Genomic DNA, 18152 nt, shown 5'->3' on the forward strand with positions numbered 1-18152 from the left:
GTGGGCTTGGGGTGAAACAAACACGTGAGTTTCGGGTGAATTCGTGGATTCGGGGTGAAACAAACTCGTGGGTTTGAGTGAATCCCCTGGGTTTGGGGTGAATCTCGCGGGTTTGGGCTGAATTTCCATGTATGGGGTGAATTCCCGGGATTTGAGATGAACCCCCCAGGTTTAGGGTGAGTCCGGCGTGTTTAGGGTGAATTCCCCGGGTGTGGGCTGAATCCCGCGGGTCTGGGGTGAATTCCCCGGGGTTTGGGCTGAATCCCGCGGGTCTGGGGTGAATTCCCCGGCTTTCGGTGACCTCCGGTCGCGGGAAGCGCTCCCCTGGCCCCGCCCCTTTCCGCCGTCCCGGCCAATGGGCGCCGGGCGGGGCCGCCTGTCATGGCCGCCCCCGTGCTGCGGCCCTGAGCGCCCCGAGTCCGCCCGAGCCACCGAGGCCGCGCCCGCGCCGCCGCTGCCGCCATGGGCACCGTGCACGCCCGGGTGAGTGTCGGGGCCCTGGGGATCGACCGGGGCAGGACCCGCTGGGGATGGGACCCGGGCAGCCGCACCGGGGCCGCCCGAAGGTCGCAGGGCCCCGCGCTCCCCGCCTCGACCTTCGGGCCGGGCTGGGCACGGCGCAGCCGGGAGCGGGGCTGGGGGTGCCATCGGGGGCCGTGTCCCGCCTCATCCGCTACGCGCCTCCGAGCCCGCCCATTGTGGCACAGTCGGACCAGGGCAGAGAGAAAGGGTCGGAGCCTGTGCCGGTGCTCGGGAGCGCCTTCCCTTCCCAGCTCATGTTTGGGGGTCTTATAGAATCATTGATACTGGCGGCTTGGAAGCGACCTTTATGGTCGTGTGGTGACACGTCCCCGCTGCCATGGACTGGGACACCTTTCACTAGCTCAGGCTGTTCCCAGCCCCATCCAGCCGGGCCTTGAGCACTTACAGGAATGGAACCGCCACGGCTGCTCTGGGCAACCTGTGCCAGGGTCTCAGCACCCTCACAAAGGAGATAAATTTCTTATTGATTTTCTCCCTATAGAATACTTGGGTCTTTTTCATGTCTTTCCCGAGGCTTTCCTAGAGCTGACCTACCCAGGGGGTGGGCCGGCAAGAACGAGGCTGGGGAAATGAAAACAGAGTAAAAACGACCCAAACCAAACAAAACTAAATCCAAGCAGCTGAAAAAGTACAGTGCAAAGAGAAGCGCCCTTCGTGAGACTTGGAGGCTGGAACCTTGCATTGCTTGGAGAGGGGCTGAGGGGCCTCATGCCTGAAATCATGTGAATAGATGCACAAAGCTCCAAAGCCATCTACCAGTGCTTAAAGAAGAAATATAGTCTAAGTGGTCAGTTTTAAGGCTGAAGAACAGCTGCAGGGAGCTGCCTCCAGTTAAGGCTCTCGAGTATGTAAATACCATGACTAATGTAATTTTAGTTTCAAGATTTTTTGCTTGCATTCTCTGTTTTGTGTCCATCTGTGGTTTGAACTGCTAGACAATATTGTGTGGATACAGAGTGTTTTACACTTGTCTGAAATTTGTGGCAGTGGTAGAAGCTTCTGTCTTCCTTTGGATTTTGATATGCAACAGCAATTTACTATTCAGGAAAGCAGCTATTCTGATAAATCTTCTTTTAGGACTCTTTCAGGTATATGCTGTGTTTCATTAAAGTGTTTGGCTCTGGTGGTCAGAACCTGAGGTTCTCGAGCCATATTTGAAAAGAATAAGGCTAAATATAAAAGAAATACTGAAATATAAAGGTAGATAAATGCATGCAAAGCAAACTAACATTCTGAGAACACCCTTTTTATTTTATTGTTTGACATTCATAGTCTTCTGCCTCCTAAAACCCAAACTAGAGAAGTGACAGCGTGAGCTTTTAGATTTTTTTTTTAAGAATTTGGAATTAATCTTTTTACCCAAGAAGCCTGTCTTAAAACTTCAGGCTGTTTTTTGGAAGAATGCAGAGTGTTTTTCAGAAGTCATTCAATGTGGAAGCTATTTAGCTTTCATTAAAAAATTCAGCAAGCAGGTAGGTATCATGTGTTCTGGTAATTCCTTTCATTTTAGTTCTCTTTTGCTTTTTTCCCTTAGGATTGGATGAGCCCGTTGTTGAGAACCACAGGCTCAACACTTACAAAAGGCACCAGTCACAAATCTGTGTACCCTATTAAATGCTGTTTTCTCTTATGCTTTCAGAGTCTGGAGCCTCTTCCAATGGCTGGGCCAGACTTTGGTGCCTTGGGAGAGGAAGCTGAACTGGTTGAAGTTGAACCTGAGAGCAAGCAGGAAATTCTTGAAAACAAAGATGTAAGTGGCTGAGCAACATCCTGAATTTTTTGGAGAGCAGTTTTTTTCAGCAATTGGCAGTAATAGAAGGTTGCTGTTATTTTGCTGTTGTATTATACATGAATACACAGAGTCATACAAATATTTCTGATAGAGTTATTATAATCTGCATAGTCTCTTTTACAAACTCTGGTATAGAATCATAGAATTGTTTAGGTTGGAAAAGATCTCTAAACTAAGACAGAGTCTTTGCTGTTAGCCCAGCACTGCCAAGTCCAGCACTAACCATGTCCCAAGTGCCACATCCACATGGTTTTTAGTCCCCCCAGGGGTGGTGACTGCTCTGGGCAGCCTGTTCCAATCCTTGACAACTATTTGAAGCAGGTTTTTTTTTTTTTACATTTACCCCTAAAATTATAGTTCACTGAAAAGATTGGAAAAATAAAGGAAATGCAATCTGTTTGTACTGGGTAGTGTGGAAGGTGCTGTGATTTTTACAGTAGAATTGTCTCAGGTGATTATGTATCAAAATGAAAGTAGAAAACCTTATAAAGGCAGTGATTTTCAGCTGCACTTCAAACTGCACTGCTTCTGTGGTAGTGATGATTTTAACAGAGTTTAAATATTTGTGGCTTGTACGCTTGTTTGATTTTCTTCTTTTAATTATTTCCTTACATATAGCGGATGAAAGAAGTAGCAAATAACTATGATTAACTACATAATTCTGTCTTATGCACTTATTACTTGTGTGATTTCTGCGTTTGCTTCTTTGTCCATACAACATTTATAACTAAAACCCCAGCAGCTGCAGTCTATCAGTGTTTCTTCTGCTACAACCAGTGCTAGCTTTTCTGTTAGATGTCTCTTTTCTTTCATTTTTGTCTTATGGGAACTATGTCCCAGAATCTTAGAAAGCAGTCATTTCTGATGATGTAGGTTAGCAGGAATTAGCCCCAGGAATCGTCAAGGTTTCTCACAATAATTTTTGTGCATTGGTGACCTTGGTCCTTGTTATTAGATGCAAATCCAGTACTTGTGTGTAAAGATTTGTTGTGTTTAGGTGGTGGTTCAGCACGTGCACTTCGATGGACTTGGAAGGACCAAAGATGATATCATCATGTATGAAATCTCTGATGTTTTCAAGGCAAAAAATCTCATTGATGTAAGTGTTGCAGTGAATAACAGACTTGTTGTTTAAAAATTACAATTTTTTCTCCTTTTCCTGCTTTGGGCAACTCTCTTCAGACATGGGGCAACTCTGTCAAGAACAGGAGCCCCCTAAATAAGTTGTAACTACTGGTACCTATTTGAATAACTGTTTTAACTATTAAAGTAATTAGGAAGCCAGTTAACAAAAGGTATGAAGGTATTGAGCCAGATGCTCTGGGTCTAAATTATTTCTGCAGATGCAAGTGTTAAAGTGGTTGTGTTCTGTTTTGAATGTGAACATGTGTGTCTTTATATACAAAATCTGTGAATATTTCACAACTTAGCTGCATTTTAATTTATCCTCATTGCTTTTTGTTAACCTGAAAGACTCAAAGGGACTAGATTATCTTGAAAGCCTCTTCCATCCCAAATATCCTCTGATTCTGGGACTGAGATACTTTTCTCATGCTGTAGGTGATGAGGAAATCACATGAAGCTCGTGAGAAGTTGCTTCGTCTTGGAATATTTAGACAGGTGGATGTTCTGATTGATACCTGCCAAGGTGTGTATTCCTTCATTTATCCTCACCTTTATTCTCATCTATTCATACCTGTAATGTATATTTCCCTGTTTAATAGGTTGGATATTATTTGTGTGTGTAACTTACTTTATATATATTTTAGATGAATAGATTGGTGTGCTGTGGGTACAAATGTATCCATATCAGTTATCCCTATGAAGGAAATCTGTTTGCATGTGTTTGCATATATGTGTATGTCCATGAGTGAATTTTCAGCATTTCCAATAATTACAGTAAGCTTTCCTTAATCCACAGTTTCGAGGAACATGTGAGGGAAAGCTTCAAAATATATCCTGTTGTTGTATTGCACATCACATTGACATGAAATGATTAAAGCCAGTAATCCGATGATTGAGTCCAATTCTGCACTCACATCCAAATGTCCTTTTCTCAAGCCATTTTCCTTTGTAGCATGGACTTTTATTATACCTTAACTCAGTTTTCAAATAATTCAAGTAACCTCCTGTCTGCATTTTTTAAAATATCTCTTTAGAGATAACATGCACTTCATTTATTCTTCAGGAGATGATGCCCTTCCAAATGGTTTAGATGTGACCTTTGAGGTAACCGAATTGAGAAGGTTAACTGGGAGCTATAACACCATGGTTGGCAACAATGAAGGCAGCATGGTATGGATTACTTCAAATTATTAGTAATGCCTTTTGGTATTCCTCTTGCCTTCAGTTTCAAGCCTAGCTAGGAATTTGGTGATCTAGTCTTGATCCAACCTTTCTAAGACTTTGTCAGGCCTTTGTGCCAGGCTTTCATTCAGCAAAAGCCTATTTTGAGCTGAGGAACAGTGCTGTAGCTTCCAGCTCAGCGAGTTAGTTTTTTAATTCTTGAAATGTCTTGAATTATTTCTTGCTACTATTTAAGATGTTTCATCTATTGGAGAGATTAGTAAGGAATTTGGCATTTTGTTTCTATGAGATATACTTGAAGTATTTTTCTGCTCAGTCACAGTGCTTTATATTTGACTTAGAAATTTTTCTTGTTTTTCTCTTTTAGCCTGGTATCAGTTATTCTGGGCTGTAGGTTTTCATGAATTCTACAAACTTTGGGACTTGTTTTCATATGACTCAATTAAGGATGCATTGGATTAAAATCTTGTATGAACAATATTTGCCAGTTGCCCCAGGAAGCACCAGCTGTACTGCTGGTCTGTGAATGTGCTTTTACCAGAAGTGCTGCTGTGAGCAGCTTGTACTTTCAGGTGCTCATCCTGCACCATTTTTGCCTTCCCACTTGCACAGGGCAGCTGTGCCTGGGGCTGGTGAATAAGCCAGATCAAGAGGCTCATCCTTTTCCTCTTAAGGGTATTTTTAACCTGGTTAAGATCCCACATGACTCAGGTGATGATGTTTTGCATGTGCAAGGAGAGTTGGAAGTGGGTGAGTTGAGAGCTGCTTATGCAGCTCCTCTGCCAGGAGCCAGGTTCACGGTGTTTGGCCTGAAGGAAACCAGCAGGGAATCCTACCTGTTGCTTCCAGTGCTGCTCAGAAATGACTGAAAGCTGCTTGGGTTTCTCTTTTTGTGCTCAACTTCCTCTCTGTTTGATATTAATTTATCACAGAAAAGTAAAACTTGTGAATGCTCTAAAAGCATGACTTGTATAAACTGATATTGGCAATCAAGATTGTGTTTCCTTAAGAGTTGAATAGATTTATTTATTCTAATCCCTTGAATTCAGCTGAAGCTTATACATCTAGTATTTCATACTAAAAGCCTTTTCTTTTTATGGCATAATTCTTTTTATGGCATAATCATTACAAAACTCAGGTTACTGGTTTGCTTCCAACAGCTGTCAGTCCCAATTCCAGTCAGAATTTGGGAGTTTTTTAGTATTCTTTTCCAACAGTACACACAACAATATTACAGTGGTGGTGTCTATGTTGGGAGGAAGCCTGCTCCATCTTTTCTGTCAGAGGGCCAAGAGCTGCCTGAAGGATGCAAGGAATTTGTGTCAGAATAGGCAAAACTGTTTCAGTAGTTTCTGGAGAATTGTAGTATTGTGTTGTGCCACCATCAGCTCTGGTTGCAAAAGGATCTTGGTGCTCAAAACCAAACTACAGGAAAGTGGCTCCATAGTGATAATTTTCCCTTGCTTTGGTTCTGATGAACCCTCTCTGACAGGGATTTTTCCTGAGGATCAGTGGGAGAGTCTGCAATTGCAGAGCAGCTGCTTGTTGTGCCAAAGATTTGTTCTCCAGGGCTTTGAGACAGGCTTGGAGATTTTGCTGGAAGTAATATCAGTACAGATATCTCAGTGAGAGTGCAGATTAAGTCAGCAGCTACTAAACAGCAGTAAAAGTTGGATGTTTGATTGTAGCTTGCACTTGGCTTTTGCTGCCAGTGCAGAGAGAAAACTAAGAAAAAAAACTACATTCAGTTACAAGTATTTTTAAATACCTTAATTTCTAATTCTCATGATGTCCCTCTCTTCAGCATATGATTTAGATGCAAGGCAGCAAACAATATAAAATGTTATGGTGTGGGGAGGTTTTTGTTTGTTTGTCTAGTGTTTTGGGGTTTTTTAATTTATTTTCTTTAGGTGCTTGGGCTGAAGTTCCCAAATCTCCTTGGACGTGCAGAAAAGGTGACTTTCCAGTTCTCCTATGGAACAAAAGAAACTTCATATGGCCTGTCCTTCTTCAAACCACGGCCTGGAAACTTTGAAAAAAAGTAGGGGATGTGTTTTTTGCTACTTCTGTTTTTAGTGAAGGAATATAAAACAGTTAAAAGATCTTTCCTTGAGTAAGAATTGCATTTATTCTTTCCTGAGGGTCTGGTAATGATGTAGCAGAGCTGGTTTCTTAAATTTTTGTTGTTATTCAGAGCTGTACCTTAAATAGTTTCCCTTTCAAAACTACCAATAATGTTGTGTTTCAGTTTTTCAGTTAATGTATACAAAGTAACTGGACAGTTCCCTTGGAGCTCTCTTCGAGAAACAGACAGAGGAATATCGGCAGACTATAATGTGAGTGTAGCGCAAGTGTAACACATGCTTCATTTACATTTCAGTTGGGCTCTTGGAAATATTTGTTTTACTTTTTGAATAATTGAATCACTCATGCACAGGGCTGACTTGTCTTTATTTGAAAGAGGTCAGTGATTTGAAAGTGACAGAGGTTGTGCATCTTGGATTTTTTTGTTACAATTCAGTCTCATTTTGGCTGTATAAAAATGCCAGTATTTATTTCTTAAATTTTTTTTTTTAATTATCATTTCAGAGAGGCAGCTGTCTGTCTAGTTTACTGTATCAGCCCAATTCAAGATATTTTTCATTTGGAATGGATTAATTAGTGTGCATCCAACTCTCTTGGCTGGAGCAGAATTAGCATAACTCTGAAATGGAAAAGAGTTTGTTTGTGTTTCAAGAAGTTTGGGAAGAAAGCCCTAGGCTCAAATATAAAAAATATTTATTTTAATTTTGTAACAATTGTTTTAATGAGTTTCTCAATCCTTTATTGTAGTTTCCCATCTGGAAGACCAATCACACAGTGAAGTGGGAAGTTGTGTGGAGAGAGCTTGGCTGCCTTGCTAGAACAGCATCCTTTTCTGTTCGAGAGGAAAGTGGACACTCTCTAAAATCTTCTCTCTCTGTAAGGCTTTTTCATGATAATATTTTAAAAACACATAACTTTGAGTCATCTCATACTTAGGAGTGATACCAAAGGAGCTTTTTGTCTTTGGAGGGAATGTGTTTTCCTTCAGACATCTTTTGCTGTGTCCAGTCATTGAAGTAATCCAGGAGGCCCAAAGGGAGAACAGGGAATTAAGAGAATTATAGTTGACTGTTAGGCTTTGGCTTGTTCTCCCTCTGTGTCACCTGCCATCTCTTTTAGCAGAATTGCTTTGTTTTGTAACAGACAGGAAGAGTAAATATCCTCATCCTAAGCCTTTTGTAAACATTCTCCCTGATGCCAGCTTCTGGTCACTTGCCATCTTTCACTTACAGCTTACAAACTGTAGGAGATAAGCTCTTTGCAGATTGGTGGGTTGCAGTTGGGCTGCTGCTCTGTTTCTGGTGTGTGCCATGGGCAGAAAATATAAATGTATGCATTTCATGTGGCCTGTAAATGTCAAACAAAGCCAGTCTATAGGGATATTGTTCCCAAATCCATGTAGCTACACTAATCTTAGTTGGAGCTGTGCTTGTCTTCCACTGTTTGCACAGTTTTGGAAGGATAATAATGGTGTCACTCTGAGGCATTCAACAGATATGAGAACCTAACCCAAATTTTTTTTCTTCTTTTCAGCATGCCATGCTAATTGATTCCCGGAACTCCTCGATCTTGCCAAAACGAGGTGCTTTGCTGAAAATTAATCAGGTAGCTTTAATCACTTGTACTATTATTGGGGTTTATCTGTGTGTTCACATAAGTCTTAATTGATCTAATTGATGTTCATGTTAAAAAGTCTAAAGCTAGAAATGAATCTAAAATTGACTAGGCGACAATGCAGACTGGTAATTACCTTTTCTGTTTACCCAGTGTGCCTTTTAAAATCATCAAACTTTTTTTATGGTGGAAAATTTTCATTTGTATGCCATTAGTTGAAGAGCACAGCCTCTCCATCAGCATTAAATTATTTATTAGGTGAGAGACACTATCACTGACAGTATTTGCACTACACTTTCAGTGGGTAATAATTAGCCTTCTTTTTTTTAACACTGTCATGCAGATTGCCAGACTGCAGTCCTGTTGCTACTTACATAATTTCTGAGAGTTAAAAATGAAAGACTGGGTAAAAATAACTCTCCAAGGCAAATGCATGTATCATTTTGGCTGAGAAAATGCTTTTCCCTTTTGCTACACTCAGAGCCTTTCTAAAAGTTGGCTTTTCTGCTCTATGGGTAATACTTCAGATGCATAAATTTCTCTAGTGCTTTAGAGGCAGATTTGAAATGCCACTGGAACTAAAAGTAAGCAGCAGTGGACTGTTTTGAGTGAGAGAAGTGGCTATAATTCAGTGTTTAGGTACTGTGTAATTTGTTAGATCCTGCCTCTAACACTGAGTTAGTTCAGTCACTTCACGAGAGCTGAAAATAATAAATTGTGTCATGCCCTTCTTCACCAGATGAAATCTTCTCAGATCTAGGAAAATACATTCTTGATTTTGGATGCTGCATTTTCCACCTCCATTCTATCTTGCCTTCATTTATAAAATGGCTTGGAAAGCAATAGTTTGGTTTAATATTTGGAAAAGAAAAAAATGCAGCTCATTATTCTGAGGCTCAGAGGTTCATGCATGGCTCAGTCCAAAAATCAGCTGCCTCACCATGCCAGTGTTTCTGTATTTCTTATAAAGAAAAATACTGCCCGTGCTGATGCAGACATGCTGAATTTTTAGAGGAAAAAAACATGTAATATCTGTTGTAACTTCCATAAATTTATGTCTTTGCAGGAGTTGGCTGGTTATACAGGTGGAGATGTGAGCTTTCTGAAGGAGGATTTTGAATTTCAGTTGAATAAGCAACTTCTCTGGGATTCGGTAAACTTTTTAAAGATATTTTAGTAATTGACCTGAGGTTTTTTGGGGGGCTATTAAACCTATGTCTTATGATTATTTTCCGCTATGGATTAGGAAAAAGATTGTGAAAAATGGCTGGAGTAGATAACTTTATTTTGTTTTCTGGAAAATGGACTGTCTGTATTTTCAACTTTATGTTCCTGCTGTGCACAATTACTTGAAAAGTGGGAATTTTGGAGAGAACTTGTTTCACAGTAAACCATAAGAATGATTTTCCTTCCAGAAGTGATGTTGGTCATGTTGGTCTTCCTTAGGAGGGATTTTTCAAAAACCTTGCAAGTTTTTGAAAAACTTAAAAGCTTTAAACCTTCATGAATATTCTGTATAATCTTGGTTTAATTTCCTTTTTAATTGAAATGTTGACTATATAACTGTTCATCTTGATATCATAGCATGTAACTGTTTCCTGTGTATAACATTATTGGGAAAAATGGGAAGGCTGATTTCAGCAGCATTGATTTAGTATTAGGTGGAAATAAGATTTTGAAATAAAATATTGAAAAACTGTAATAAGAATTTCAACATATCCCAGGAATATTTCTAACTGAATTTAGAAAGAAGTTTTTTATCCCAAGGAGATAGTGCAATAAATTCTTCTCAGAGCTGAATGGGGAATTAAGCAGCAACTTGCATCCTGAAGATTTAAAAGTCAGGGGTTACAATAATTTCTATCCCAAAGGTACTGACAGAAGATGTCACTGTCTATCAGTGACACCCGGCACACAGGCAGCAAGCAAGTGATTAAATCTATTTATTTCAGTGACTTGAATTGCAAGAATTACTTTTCATAGATAAAGGATAACTCTGTAGTTTATTTGATGTCAGTATAGTGAGTCACAGAAGGTGGTTTCATGTAATTATAAGGTTAGTTATATAATTTACAGACAGGTTATAATTGTACATTTTTGACAGTTGCTTGTTGGACTCAGTCTCCTATGGATTTCAAATTGCCAGGAATAATTGATGGCATCAGTGTTTTCTTAATTCAAGACATGAAAATTCTCAAGACAAGAGGTGCTGGATGAGGTTGAGTGCTCCCTTAAGCTGTTGTGGAATTAGCATTTGGTTCAAATATGCTATATTGACATTTTCAAGGCACAGCACTGCATAAAAGAAAGAGGGCAGCAGCCATCAAGAATTTCCTGAAAATCCTTTTGCAAATCTGACATACAGGGCGTGATATCCACAGGATGTGAGCAGCTGTAGCTCTGGGAGACTGATGGGAGCTCTGCCTGAGGAATAAGTACTAATAAACAACTTGTTTTTCTCTCCAAAGGTTGTTTCAGCATCGTTCTGGGGTGGAATGCTGGTACCTATTGGAGACAAGCTATCCAGTATAGCTGACAGGCAAGTTTGTTAAATGTTTGGGGGGTTTTTCCCAGTCAACAGAGGTGTATTGTATATAGAAAACTCTGCACAAGAGAAAAACAGTAGTAGTTCTGAGGAGAATAAAATGTTTGTAGTTAGCTGTAATTGCATGTTCATACTCAAGCCATTTTCATATTGGGCTGGTAAAAATTTATAAATTGCTGTGTAGTAGCTCTGCCTGCCCATATTTCTGATTGCAAAATGGTATTTACCGCCTGCAAAATTCTGTAACAGGTATAGGTTTATTCAGACACAAAGCCGTATTGTGACTCTGTTCACTCTGTAGCAAGTTTTGCCTTCTCATGCTGGTGTTTAAAAATCACATTACTAAATCTGTTACAAAGTCACCTTTAAGTGAAGCATTAAATTAAATTTATCTGTATTCACTAGGTTTTACCTTGGTGGACCAACAAGTGTGCGTGGATTCAGTATGTACAGCATTGGACCCCAGAGTGAAGGTCTGACACTTTTAAGTCCCCCTCCTCTGAAAATACTGTAAATATTAGTGTGTCACAGAGAGTCCTTAAACTTTGTGTAACCTGAAAATAATTACTCATTCTCTACTTTTGAGAAGTGTTATGGCTTTGATATGTTGTTTACAGATCAGTTCACTATGGGACAAAGCCAGGCAGTTCTTAGTTAAGCTGTGATTTATTACTAATTTTATAAACCATGTGTGTGTTCAAACTTGCACACTTCAAGTGTGTCATTTTAATTAGTAAGCAACCTTCAAGCTGGAAAAGTTCCAAAACATGGTTATGGCAACAGTTTGTTTGATACAGCTTATGTTCAGGTCGCTTAGGGGAAAGCTAATCTGCTCAGCAGAGGTGTTTGGAGTGCTAGGAGCTTCCTCAGTTCTATTCCTTATTCTGCTGTTATCAGTGGATTCAATATCCAGTCTGTTTTGAAATGAATCATTCAATTGTATCAATTGCCTATTTTTATTACGGAGGGAAGTATTGCAAAGGTGGCCAGGAGGTAATTCTGATGAACTGTCATGCTTCAGGCTGTTCTGGTGAGGGAAGGAAGAAAAATGTACTTCCCTTGGAAGATTTAAAGAAATGTGGAAGTTCTAATTTTTCAAACTAATAGTGGTGAGTTTGGAGCGAGTCAGAAGCAAATGGGAAGAGTTGTAAAGGGTAGAAGTGTAATATAAACTTATGGAATGTGTCTTTGTACCTTTAACAAGTGATTCCTTTAATATGTTCCATAGTAAATTAAAATTACAATGTTTATTCCAACATTTTGCCCAAACAGGTGATTACTTGGGAGGAGAAGCCTACTGGGCTGGAGGGTTGCATCTCTACACCCCTCTCCCTTTCCGGCCTGGCCGTGGAGGATTTGGAGACCTTTTCCGAACACATTTCTTCCTTAATGCTGGAAATCTCTGCAATCTCAACTATGGTAAGACTCAACAGAATAAAAAAAATCCTCTTCTCTTCATATAAAAGCAAAAAGGAGAGTTGTTCTGTGTGTGTTCATTCAGAGGCACTTTGTTTACTGTATATATTTTGGTGCATGTCAAAAACCTGCTGCTTTTAACGTATATATTTGACAGATTGCCAGTAGTTTATTTAGCTCTCTCCATAATTTCTAGCACAACTTGTAGGAAAGAGAGCCAGGAGGGTAATGGTAGTGTCTCTGAACAGGTGATGTTTGCAGACCAATGTGTAACTAACACTTGCTATCTTACACCATTCTGAAGGGAGAATAAAAGATGATGTTTTAGTGGGGTTCTGGTGTTTAGTGGGATGAATTAAAGAAAAAGTGGTGGCATTAGATGAGGGTGTGGTAGCTGATGGGACTCTTTCTCCTCCCATCCCTAACTGTATTCAGGATACATTTCAGTGTATTAATCTATGACTTTTCAATATTGTTTCAGTCCGTTTTAGAATATAGTAATATTTGATGTCTGCCTCACTTGATGTAAGAAAGGTGACATCCATTTGGGAGGGAGATAATTCAATCAACTTAAAAATAGTAGAGACCCACTGAATCATAGAATAGGGTCCCAGAATGGTTTGGGTTGAAAAGGACCTTAAAGCTCATCTTGTTCTCCCACCTGCCATGGGCAGGGTCACCTTCCACTATCCCAGGTTCCTTCAAGCCACATCCAACTGGGCCTTGGACAGTTCCAGGGCTGGGGCAGCCACAGCTTCTCTGGGCAGTCTGTGCCAGGGCCTCAGCACCCTCACAGGGAAGAATTTCTCATATCCAATCTAACCCCCTCCTCTCTGTCAGTCTGAAGCCATTCCCCCTTGTTCTGTTACTCCAGGCTCTTGTCACTTAATTTCTCTCCATTTTTCCCATGGGCTCCCTTCAGGCACTGGAAGAGAGCAGTAAAGACATTGAAATCTTTAATACTCATTTCCTCCTTCTTGCTAGTAGGTGCCCTATAGTGGGACATAGAGACCAGCCAACAATCCAACTGAAATCACAGTATTTTTATTCTAATTCTGCTCTCTTGCTGTGCTGCTCATCCATTGGTGTTTGACTGCAGGTGACGGTCCCAGGGCGCACCTGCAGAGGCTGGCAGAGTGCATCCGCTGGTCCTACGGCACAGGAATAGTGCTGCGCCTGGGAAACATCGCCAGGCTCGAGCTCAACTACTGCTTCCCCATGGGAGTACAGGCTGGAGACAGGTTGGTTTGGTACACCAGCTTCTGCAGAGGTTCCTGCACTCCTGTATGCTTTCTCAGAGACAGTTGTGCCATGTGGGTTTGTTTGGTCCATTCCAGCAAAGACATCTCGGTGCTGCTTTCCCAGCCCGCTTTATTCACCTTGGTTGCACAGCTGGGTTATGACTTTGCTTCCCAAGTGCTACAGTTCATTTACCTTGAGAGCAGCTGTTGATACATGCAAATAGCTGTGCAGCAACTTTATTTCTTGTGGGGAAGTGATCACTCAAACAGCTTGTGGGGTGTTCTTAAGCCTTCTAAACCCAAATGATTGGATAAATACCTCATTTGCTGTCTTTAATAAATACCTAGTTTAATGTCTTTCCTTGAAAAATGAGAACAAGTTTATCTATAAAGAGAAAAGAAGAATAAATTCATTTGTTAGCAACCAATTATTGTGCATCAAGCAAAAATTATAATACGCAATTAAAAGCTTCAGGAGGCCTGTTCTTGTTTGTGAGTATTGTGTGAGATATCCAGTCTTTCATACAGGAGGAGTATTGTTTCTGTGGGCAATGTGAATGTATAATAGCAATTTCAAAGTTATGGGCTTTATTTGGAAATATAAATGCTCCATATGGATGACAGATTTTCAAAACATTTATTTTAAAAAACCATTGTCAGCTAAAACCTTTGGAATTTGGGGATAGGGAGAATTGATTTTCATTTCATTACTAATTTATATATCCCTTACTTTGTTTATTGTTTGTTTCTTTTCAGGATATGCGATGGTGTTCAGTTTGGAGCAGGAATAAGATTTCTATAATACAGAAATATTTTACATCACGGAATGAAATTGTGCTTTGGAGATGAAATCAAGACTATAACATAATTCAAAATGGTCCTTTTTCCTTGAAATGCAGATACATAGCTGAGTGATTTACCTCTTGGACTCCACAAGAAACTACATTAAATAATTATGCTCTAAAGGTTCATTGTACCTCTGATTCTTATCAAAGATGGGAGAGTGTTTCTGGGAGTCTATCTTACAGCTTTCAGTTGCTGGTTTTTACTTGAAGTATTAGAGTTGTGTCAGATATTGGTTCTTGGATATGGTTCATATCATTAGAGTTTTATTGGTCTGCACAGCCTTCTCTACTCCAATCACAAGTCCTTGAAAAAGCTGTTGCAAGTCAAAAATTATACCATTTTAATGGTTCTAAAAGAATCAAAATGTTCTGATTTGAATATATTTCAGTTGTAAGTCAACTCTGTTTAAATTGCAAAAATCTGAATTGCATACTGTAAACATTCAAGTCATCTGTCTAGCATAGTAAATACTAAAATTATAATTTTGAAAGGTTCAGGGCTCTGAACTTTGAGTTTTTTAATGCTTTCAGCAAATCTGTTGATTTATGTCTTGCAGAAGCAGCTTTTTGTAGCAGTTGCAAAAAGTGACTCCAGATATACAAACGTGTAGAACTACCTGGTTTCTCTTTATGTCTTTCTCCTGACTTGTTGAGATGCTAATTTCCTCCCCAAGTCACCTCTGACTTTATCACTTGGGGTATAATCCAGTTTATAAGGATGGACTTATTCACTACTTTGGTCCTGACATCTTTGGAGGTAGTTGCATACTGATTAGTTTTATGTGTATCAACCCTGTGTGGTCATGCTGAGAGAATATGAACTTGGAGTGCACTTTCCCTGCATCTACATTCACTTTTTTTGTTGTTAAGTGTTGGCAGGTTTAAAATCACAATACAAAGAAGATTCTGGGGGAGCAGAACATAAATATATGAGCTGTTAAACTCCTGATTTTTTTCTGCTCAGCTAAAGATATCTTTGGACATGCTGGTGCTCTGCTTGACTTTGCTGAATATGTCAGGACTGCCATGAAAGCTCATTTCCAATCAAGTCAGCACTCAAACTCTGCTCTTTTTAAAGAGAAGAGTTTTATACATTGGTTTAGCATTGGTATGTATTGCTGTTGGTGTAATACAGTAACTAAATCTGGTTTAGTTGATAATTCTCTAAAATATGAAGGCTACAAACTGGACTGACTGGATTTGCAGAGCTCTACTTTGATTAAACATCCTTCCCTCCCCTTATAAAGTAGCAGCACTAGGCTTGCAGATTTTCCAAATGCTGTGAATGACAGAAGTCAGCTGTTTCAAATAGCAAAATTTCATCTAAAAAAACTTTTTCAGTGTGTTTATCTAACAGATACTGTAGCAAGTATGTATTTAACCTAGCATTTTTGATTATTCTTTTGTTGTTATGAGATAAAATATGAAACTATGTCAAGAATGTCAACAAATGTTATTAGTTTTTTCCAGCACTATCGACATTTTGACATAAAAATATTTTTAATGTGAATGTTTAGATACTGAAATACTGTTAGGGTTTTCTCCTAGTAGTTCAAAGTTAGCTGCATTCTGCTGCCTTAAGAGTTCTGTTTTGTGCACACTGTGTTTACTCAAGGCTGCTCAAGTGCCATACTTTGTTATGACACAGGACCCTAAGCTCAGCTGGATGTTTGAGAGGGCTCAGCAGTGTTCTGAGTTGAGCAGGCCTAGGGAGAGCCCCGAACTCAGTGTGCACACCACACACCAGCCAGGCCACAATGAAGCTTTGAGAGAGCTCTGTGAGCATCAAGGGAGGATTGGAAGAAACTGCTGAAGGCTGAAGAGATCTTTTGAGCACATCTTCTGACAGACCTCACTGTGCCACTCACCAGAGAATTGTCCAGTAGGATAACAAGAGCAAATCATGTTCTGTGAGGCTCCACCTGCATCACTGTTTTTCTACTGGCATTGCACTAGGTTGAAAAGTAACATTTTCTTACGGCATACCACAAGTGCACAAAAGCTATCCAGTACAGAAAGTATGTCTGAATTCCTCTGGAAGAAGCACCTGGATTATGTGGTTGCTTCTATGGAATATTGTATGATTAATGTATTTCCATTTAAATTTTGCTACAGAGGCCCAGATACTTAAAATGGATAGGGTAGAAATCAGAATTCCAGTAAAAGCTGCCATAGTGTTTAGTGGAAGAGCTTTGGGCAGATCTGAATCCATGTTCTTCGTCTTGTGTTTCTGGCCAGAGTTGAAAGGATAAACGGAGTAAGGCCTGCAGTCAGAACTGTGATTCAAAAGCTTGGTGTTTAAATGGACAGTTTTGGATATCAGTTTATCTCAGGAGTAGTGAAGATGCCCTTGCTTTTCAGGCATGCCACTGTTAGGGACAGCAAGGTGGCAAGGAGTGTCCTCAAACAGCACACCTGGAATGTGTTCGTGGCCTTCTGATTTCACGTGAGCAGTGCTGAGGCTGTAGGTCCCACCAGGCTGGCAGAGTCCCTTCAGTTGTGGTCTTAATTCACTGCTTGCAGCCCTTTCTGGGGGCTGAGGGAGGCCTGGGGAGAAGAGGATTGTTTTGGGACAAGGTTTGAAGGGTCTCAGTGATGTGTCAGGGCACCCACAAGCCTGGGAGAACGTGGCAGTAATATTTCCATCACCACTTCTAAGACCGTGGGTGGTGTCCAGCTGTTCTGCTTATATAAAAAAGTTGAAATTGCTCTTTATATTTGGAAGATCTGGTGTTCTCAGGTGCTGTTAATGAGTAAGTTTCTAGGGGGCTTGGGTGAATGTGGAAGAGGAAACTGGGAGGTTGTTAGAATGTAAGGGGCAGGTCAATTATTAAAAGACACTTTCTTTTAAGTGGTTACATCTTGAGTGCTGCATTGGAGTCAGTGAAGTTTTATTTACCATTTGTTCCATGTGTGTAAATTAACCAGTTTGTTTGCTTTCTTGCTGAAAGTTTGTACTCATACATTTTCTGATAGTAATTTCATTTTAAAAAATCTGGTAGGAGAGCCCATTGATTTTTATGGGGCTTTTTTCCCCCCAGAGATTGCATAAAATGTTTTTCCACACTGCCTTAAAGCTAAATGCAATCTAAGATTTCAGTATGCATTTTATGAAATGAAAATATCCACTCTACTAGTCCTGTTGGAGATCAACAGTAATGTGTGGGTTTTGTATGAATTCGGGTTATTGATTAACTGGAAATGGAGCTTGAACTTGTAAAAGGTCTCATGTGGCTTATGTCAGGAGAATGCAGTTGATGTCCTTGCTAATTTTTTAATTTTGCAAAATGGTTTTGTAACTGGTATTGATCCCACCCCTGGTAAATTCTCTTTTGCAGTCTAAAAGCCTCTGCTACAGGCAACACACTGTTGTCACAGGAAATGAAATTTATTTGTTGTTCCAAAGGAGATTTTCAATAAAGTTCACAGAAGTGTGCACTGCCATTCAAAAGAGCTTTCCCAGCCTGGTCATGTGTGCCCTCCACTTCCCTTCTGCTGGCACTTGCCCTTGGGTGACTTCATGCTCAGTCACACTGGAAAGCTTGGGCTGGGTGATTTTGGTTTTTGTCTTTTGGCTTTTTCTTTTAGTTGCCAAAGTGGCTGTCGAAAAGCAGCTGGGGGTGAGGGACAAGAGTGGGTCTGGATGACAGAGGGGATTAGCTGGGGTTAAATCTCGGATGAAACTTAGAAAATTGTCTCTGCTACATTCTGCTCTGGATGTGTCCTACCTCTGTGTCAGGTCAAGCCTGCAAATCTGTCCCATA

At 40.2% G+C, this 18152-nt stretch overlaps 1 protein-coding gene across 1 annotated transcript; it reads left to right on the forward strand.

Annotated features, from left to right (window-relative positions):
• The first annotated feature begins 345 nt into the window (after positions 1–345).
• SAMM50 (SAMM50 sorting and assembly machinery component) lies at positions 346–14508 on the forward strand. The gene is made up of 15 exons (XM_059846149.1): positions 346–483; positions 2183–2293; positions 3333–3434; positions 3896–3983; positions 4524–4630; positions 6553–6683; positions 6891–6978; positions 7475–7603; positions 8261–8332; positions 9408–9494; positions 10810–10880; positions 11292–11359; positions 12159–12305; positions 13402–13543; positions 14300–14508. The coding sequence occupies exons 1-15, from the start codon at positions 463–465 to the stop codon at positions 14343–14345; spliced, it is 1410 nt and encodes a 469-aa protein (XP_059702132.1). The 5' UTR covers positions 346–462; the 3' UTR covers positions 14346–14508.
• Positions 14509–18152: the final 3644 nt, after the last annotated feature.

This window comes from Haemorhous mexicanus, chromosome 5 (genome assembly GCF_027477595.1).
Source record: "Haemorhous mexicanus isolate bHaeMex1 chromosome 5, bHaeMex1.pri, whole genome shotgun sequence".
In the NCBI taxonomy this organism is placed as follows: Eukaryota; Metazoa; Chordata; class Aves; order Passeriformes; family Fringillidae; genus Haemorhous; species Haemorhous mexicanus.

Bases quoted from the DNA above. Each gene is read 5' to 3' on its own strand.
- SAMM50 (XM_059846149.1), top strand. From the start codon at position 463: ATGGGCACCGTGCACGCCCGG. The intron at 2,294-3,332 runs GTAAGTGGCTGA...TGTTGTGTTTAG, and splicing joins AAATTCTTGAAAACAAAGAT to GTGGTGGTTCAGCACGTGCA. The intron at 6,684-6,890 runs GTAGGGGATGTG...GTTGTGTTTCAG, and splicing joins CCTGGAAACTTTGAAAAAAA to TTTTTCAGTTAATGTATACA.